The 5,659-nt window shown below is 53.3% G+C and overlaps 1 protein-coding gene across 2 annotated transcripts; it reads left to right on the top strand.

Annotated features, from left to right (window-relative positions):
• The first annotated feature begins 1,686 nt into the window (after positions 1 to 1,686).
• Positions 1,687 to 5,246, top strand: LOC136478072 (auxin efflux carrier component 1a). 2 transcript variants are annotated; one of them, XM_066476398.1, is made up of 6 exons: positions 1,687 to 3,168; positions 3,269 to 3,545; positions 3,683 to 3,786; positions 3,903 to 4,060; positions 4,347 to 4,423; positions 4,563 to 5,246. In XM_066476398.1, the coding sequence occupies exons 1-6, from the start codon at positions 2,034 to 2,036 to the stop codon at positions 4,627 to 4,629; spliced, it is 1,818 nt and encodes a 605-aa protein (XP_066332495.1). In that variant the 5' UTR covers positions 1,687 to 2,033; the 3' UTR covers positions 4,630 to 5,246. The 2 variants fall into 2 exon arrangements, with proteins under 2 accessions (XP_066332495.1, XP_066332496.1); XM_066476399.1 differs by having other exon boundaries at positions 1,688 to 3,168; positions 3,683 to 3,768.
• The last annotated feature ends 413 nt before the right edge of the window (positions 5,247 to 5,659 follow it).

The raw sequence follows: 5,659 nt of genomic DNA, 5'->3' as shown, positions 1-5,659 counted from the left end.
AGCTGAGTTCTTCGTTCTAATGTGCATAAAGCAAGTGGGAGTGAGTGACCGATGATGACAAATGTTAGTTATTTCTATCTAACAACAAGTGATGCACACATATGCAGGAATGTATGCAAACAGCTGAAACACGACGGTCGCTGATCCATCCGTAACATGGAGTTTTTTTACCTCAAGGTCGGTCATCCATCTGTAAGCTATTGTTGAGTCAAATTTGATCCCTTTTTACATATTCTGGTGGGCAATATATCAGAGTTCTTATAGATCTTGTTGCGTCGAATATGTGTAGGAGTTATCGTCTTGCTTGGAGCGAACAGGGGGGAGCTCAGTCAGCTCTGGAACGCTAAGGCATAACCCGCCTGGGCGTTCCATAAGCTGATTTGATGCCATTGGTTGCAGACTTAACATGGGCTTTGGTTTAGCTAGACTGGTCACTTGTGTTTATGTATCTGATGGGTTTGGGTGAAATTATGCCCAACAACAGCATGTAATTTCTGCCATGGTTAGGAAATTTCTTTGATTCAGCATGTATCTGAATGGTGTTGTAAACTGTTTCATTGATATGTAGCAGAATCAGCCAGCAGCGGGTGGTGTTTGAATTTGAACTCGAATTGCATTTAATGCTAGTGTGGGGCCATTTTTTTGAATTGGATTGGTTGCTAGTTCAGTCGGACGATGCTGTTGTTGTTGGCTGATGTTCGCACTGTTACAGGTTCAGCACAAGCCAAAAAAACAGCCAGCCGAACGGGGCTATCATGCCTTACTGCACGTACATAAGGGCATGCATAGTTGTATGATACTACTACACAACTTATATTATAATTTAAGTCGTATATAATGTAGTATTAAAAGCACAACATGGGATAGTACACAATCAGTCTGTTCGTTTATTGGTTTTAGTCAAGGCTTATCAGTTATGATATAGTGTTTTTCTCTCACAGCGAACCAGCATCAGCCGAGCTTATCAGTCCAGAAACCAACCAGCGAACAGGCTGAATACATTATCAGCCGACCAAGCCCTGAATCTTTTGTCCTGCCCTTGATGTTGCGGTACGTGCAGCGTACATGTATCTGAGCAAAGATAGCCCAGCGTACGTGTATAATAAAGAGTCTGACTACTATACAACTACGTGTTTTATGCATTTTCAACACGTGAATTTTTTTACACCATAGGATTAAAGATCTAACAGCCTCCACCTTTCTTCTACCTCCAGCCTCCGGCCTCCACAGATCACAGATCATAATTTTTTTTCTATGAAAGGATAAACCACACATCCGTCGCCGCCGCCACCGCCACTGCCATGGCTGGCACGGGCACGGGCGAGCTCGCCGGTCGCCGGCGCCGGCGCCGGTGGTCACCGGTGAGAAAGAGAGAGGGAGAGAGATATAAAAAAATATATGTGTTTTTTTTTGCTAAAACACATATGTGCTGTATAGCATTTCTATATAATAATGGGATAAACCAGGGCTCGGCGCACGCATACGGCCACCCCCTCCTCCGCTCTGCAGCCCGTGGTGCAGGCATCAGCGCGGCGGCCCCGGCAATTGGCTCCCTTGGCTGTCTAATGGTGCTGTGCTCCACCCTACACGCACCCAACAACCCGATCGCCCTTCACTCGCTCACAGCGCACCGTTGTTTAGATGATGATACTTATTAAAAGCAAGGAAGCAAGCAAACAAGGGATGGTCCAAACAAAGCTTGGGCCGCGCTGCCACCTCGCCCGCCTAAATAAAACACACTCCCACGCTGCGCACACCCACCACCGCGCGGAGCAGCGAGCACCCCCTCCTTCCTTCTTTCTCGCTCAGTCCCCTTCTCACTAGCTCTGGCTGAGTGAATTGAACAGCTCACTGGCTCCACTCAGCTAAGCTCAGCTGTAAAGCTAAGGTTCGGAGTAGTGTGGTCGCGCGCCGGAGAGTGTGTAGCGAGCGGCGTTCAGCTCACCAGCGGAGCTGCGCTTGGAAGGAAGGAAGGTGAGAGAGGGAGCGTGAGAGCTTCAAGGAGGAGGAGGAAGCAAGCCAAGAAGGGCAAGATGATTACGGCGACGGACTTCTACCACGTCATGACGGCCGTGGTGCCGCTGTACGTGGCGATGATCCTGGCGTACGGGTCGGTGCGGTGGTGGCGCATCTTCTCCCCCGACCAGTGCTCCGGGATCAACCGCTTCGTCGCGCTCTTCGCCGTGCCGCTGCTGTCCTTCCACTTCATCTCCACCAACAACCCCTACACCATGAACCTGCGCTTCATCGCCGCCGACACGCTGCAGAAGCTCATGGTGCTGGCCATGCTCACCGCGTGGAGCCACCTCAGCCGCCGGGGCAGCCTGGAGTGGACCATCACGCTCTTCTCCCTCTCCTCGCTGCCCAACACGCTGGTCATGGGCATCCCGCTGCTCAAGGGCATGTACGGCGACTTCTCCGGCAGCCTCATGGTGCAGATTGTCGTGCTCCAGTGCATCATCTGGTACACGCTCATGCTCTTCATGTTCGAGTACCGCGGCGCGCGGCTGCTCATCACGGAGCAGTTCCCGGACAACGCGGGCGCTATCGCCTCCATCGTCGTCGACCCGGACGTCGTCTCCCTCGACGGCCGGAGGGACGCCATCGAGACGGAGGCCGAGGTCAAGGAGGACGGCAAGATACACGTCACCGTACGCCGCTCCAACGCGTCGCGCTCCGACATCTACTCGCGACGCTCCATGGGATTCTCCAGCACCACGCCTCGGCCCAGCAACCTGACCAACGCCGAGATCTACTCGCTGCAGTCGTCGCGGAACCCGACGCCCCGGGGCTCCAGCTTCAACCACAACGACTTCTACTCCATGGTCGGCCGCAGCTCCAACTTCGGCGCGGCCGACGCATTCGGCATCCGCACGGGCGCCACGCCGCGCCCGTCCAACTACGAGGACGACGCGTCCAAGCCCGCCAAGTACCCGCTCCCCGTGGTGAATGCGGCGCCCGTTCCCGGGGCGGCGGGACACTACCCCGCGCCCAACCCGGCGGTGGCCGCGGCGCCCAAGAAGAAGGCGGCCGGCACCAACGGGCAGGCCAAGGGCGAGGACCTCCACATGTTCGTCTGGAGCTCCAGCGCGTCGCCCGTGTCGGACGTCTTCGGCGGCGGCGCGCCGGACTACAACGACGCCGCGGCCGTCAAGTCCCCCCGCAAAAGTAGCAATCTTTCCCGCCGCGACGAGTGTTTCTCTGGCTAATAATTTGTACTCACTCGACTGACTCGCGTTTCTTTCTTTCTTTCTTTATCCAATCCAAGTGGACGGCGGCGGAGCCAAGGACAGGGACGACTACGTGGAGCGCGACGAGTTCAGCTTCGGGAACAGGGGCGCGATGGACAGGGACGCAGAGGCAGGGGACGAGAAGGCCGCGGCGGCGGCGGGCGGGGACCCCAGCGCGGTGGCCGCGCCGACGGCGATGCCGCCGACGAGCGTGATGACCCGTCTCATCCTGATCATGGTGTGGCGCAAGCTCATCCGTAACCCAAACACCTACTCCAGCCTCATCGGCGTCATCTGGTCGCTCGTCTGCTTCAGGTCCGTACTACTAGTAGCAGCTACCAACCGATACAGCATGCATGCATCGGCACTCGGCCGGCGGAGTAGAGTAGCCGGTGATCTGGCGAGGCAGCCGAATTGATAGCTTCGCTGTTGGATCTGTTGGTGTCCTGCAGGTGGAACTTCCAGATGCCGGCCATCGTCCTGCAATCCATCTCCATCCTGTCGGACGCGGGGCTCGGAATGGCCATGTTCAGTCTCGGTCGGTACCAGCTGCGGCGTAACTTTCCTACTAGACCCTACATACACCTCCGTTTCAGTTTGGTTCTATTGCTTATCAAACAGTGGAATGAATGAATCATATTCACCGGGTCTGAGGGTCTCGGTGTTGTGCAGGGCTGTTCATGGCGCTGCAGCCCCGGATCATCGCGTGCGGGAACAAGGTGGCGACGTTCGCCATGGCGGTGCGCTTCCTGACCGGTCCGGCCGTTATGGCCGCCGCGTCCTTCGCCGTGGGCCTCCGCGGCACGCTTCTGCACGTCGCCATCGTCCAGGTACTTTGGGGGAAAGACGGATAGATATCACGCATACGCAGCGGGAAAAGGCCGCCCCCGCCCGCGCGCGCGCGGCCACAACTACAGCGAAGCATCATGGCTGCGCTGTTTCTTTTCCCGGTCCCCTCGTGCTTGCTCGCCTCTTTTCTCCCCCTGTCTCGCCGCCGTGGCCTTTTGCCCTCGGCGGACAGCACAAAAGTTACCTTTTTTTTTGTCCCCTCTTTCTCACTGTGTGTGCTCTGCTTGTTTTTGGTTTTTTTCCTTTGCAAAACGGCGGAACGAGCAGGCAGCTCTGCCCCAGGGCATTGTCCCCTTCGTCTTCGCAAAGGAGTACAACGTGCACCCTGACATTCTCAGCACCGCGTAAGTCCCCCCGTGTCGGAAAACACGACACCAGCACGGACAGACACAAGCCCACACCAATCTGTTCAAAGATTCTCTCCAGTCGCCGCTGACACAGGCGCCTGTTGCTAACCCTTTTTTCCCTGCTCGCTGCTTGCAGAGTCATTTTTGGCATGCTCATCGCCCTGCCGATCACGCTCGTCTACTACATCCTGCTCGGCCTGTGATAACCGACCTGTGTGGATGATGGCATCCGCCGCATTGCTGTAAAGACCGCTGCTGCTGCCACTTTCCGTTCGTGGGAGGCAAAGGAAGAGATAGAGCTGCTACGACATTGCTTGGCGCTTGCAAAATGAGTGGCGTGTTTTTTTCTCTATCTTCTATTTTTTTTTTCTAGAAGTAGGTATGGGGATTGGGTGGATGGAAGGGGGCGGGGACTCGGTAGCTAAGGTAGGACGAAGACAATGGTGAGGCAAAACGGACCAAAAGCAGGTGCAAGTACAAAGCTTGAAGGGAACAGGAGATCCAGTTTAAGCAGGTCACGGGATGGGTTGGGCTGGGTTCTTCGACGGATTTAGGGAATTTTGGTTGGCCGCGCTGACCGATGTAAAATCAACGCCATTCTGACAGGAGATGGATCTTGCTTGAGATAAGGGCTCACCTCAAAACATCGCCGAAACTCTAGGGGTGGATTTTGGTGTTACTAAATTAAAGCTCTAAAGTCTACTTTGCATTTGACTCATTCGAACCGTTGGATTCCTGAGGACATTTTCTTTGAGGAACCTTTGGAACCTTAGGATCTTTTTTATTTTTTATTTATAAAAATAAACTTATTAGTGTGAAATATATATATATATATATTTGTATATATTTTTTGCATTCCAAAGAGGCCTAGAAATCTTTCATGACTTCTCACTCGTTAGATGGATATATGCATAATCATGCTAGGTACTTACAGAAATAAAAAAAGATATACTTCAGATTTATGATTTAGTACACCGTAGAAAGCTCTATTAAAATATAGATGAAATTTGGATAATTTTTGTGGATTTCAAAACTTTCAGCGGGACCGATAAAACACACCCTGAGATGATGATAATTTGCAATGATTCAACTGGATCCAACGCAATCCCCAAATAGATCGTGCATGTGCACGTCTAGGCCTCCGTTTGCACAAGCTTACAACATTTTTAACATTTCCACGGTGGCCTAAACTAAACAAAAATATGCAGTACGGCAGTAGTAGGTTAGTAGCTG

This window comes from Miscanthus floridulus, chromosome 8, assembly GCF_019320115.1.
Source record: "Miscanthus floridulus cultivar M001 chromosome 8, ASM1932011v1, whole genome shotgun sequence".
Classification (NCBI taxonomy): domain Eukaryota; kingdom Viridiplantae; phylum Streptophyta; class Magnoliopsida; order Poales; family Poaceae; genus Miscanthus; species Miscanthus floridulus.
This window is presented reverse-complemented; position numbering and strand designations above follow the sequence as displayed.

Excerpts from the sequence above, each read along its gene's own strand:
- LOC136478072 (XM_066476398.1), top strand. The coding sequence starts at position 2,034 with ATGATTACGGCGACGGACTTCTACCACGTCATGACGGCCGTGGTGCCG. Across the intron at positions 3,169-3,268 it reads CGTCAAGTCCCCCCGCAAAA|TGGACGGCGGCGGAGCCAAG; the intron begins GTAGCAATCTTT and ends ATCCAATCCAAG. Across the intron at positions 4,424-4,562 it reads CCTGACATTCTCAGCACCGC|AGTCATTTTTGGCATGCTCA; the intron begins GTAAGTCCCCCC and ends CGCTGCTTGCAG.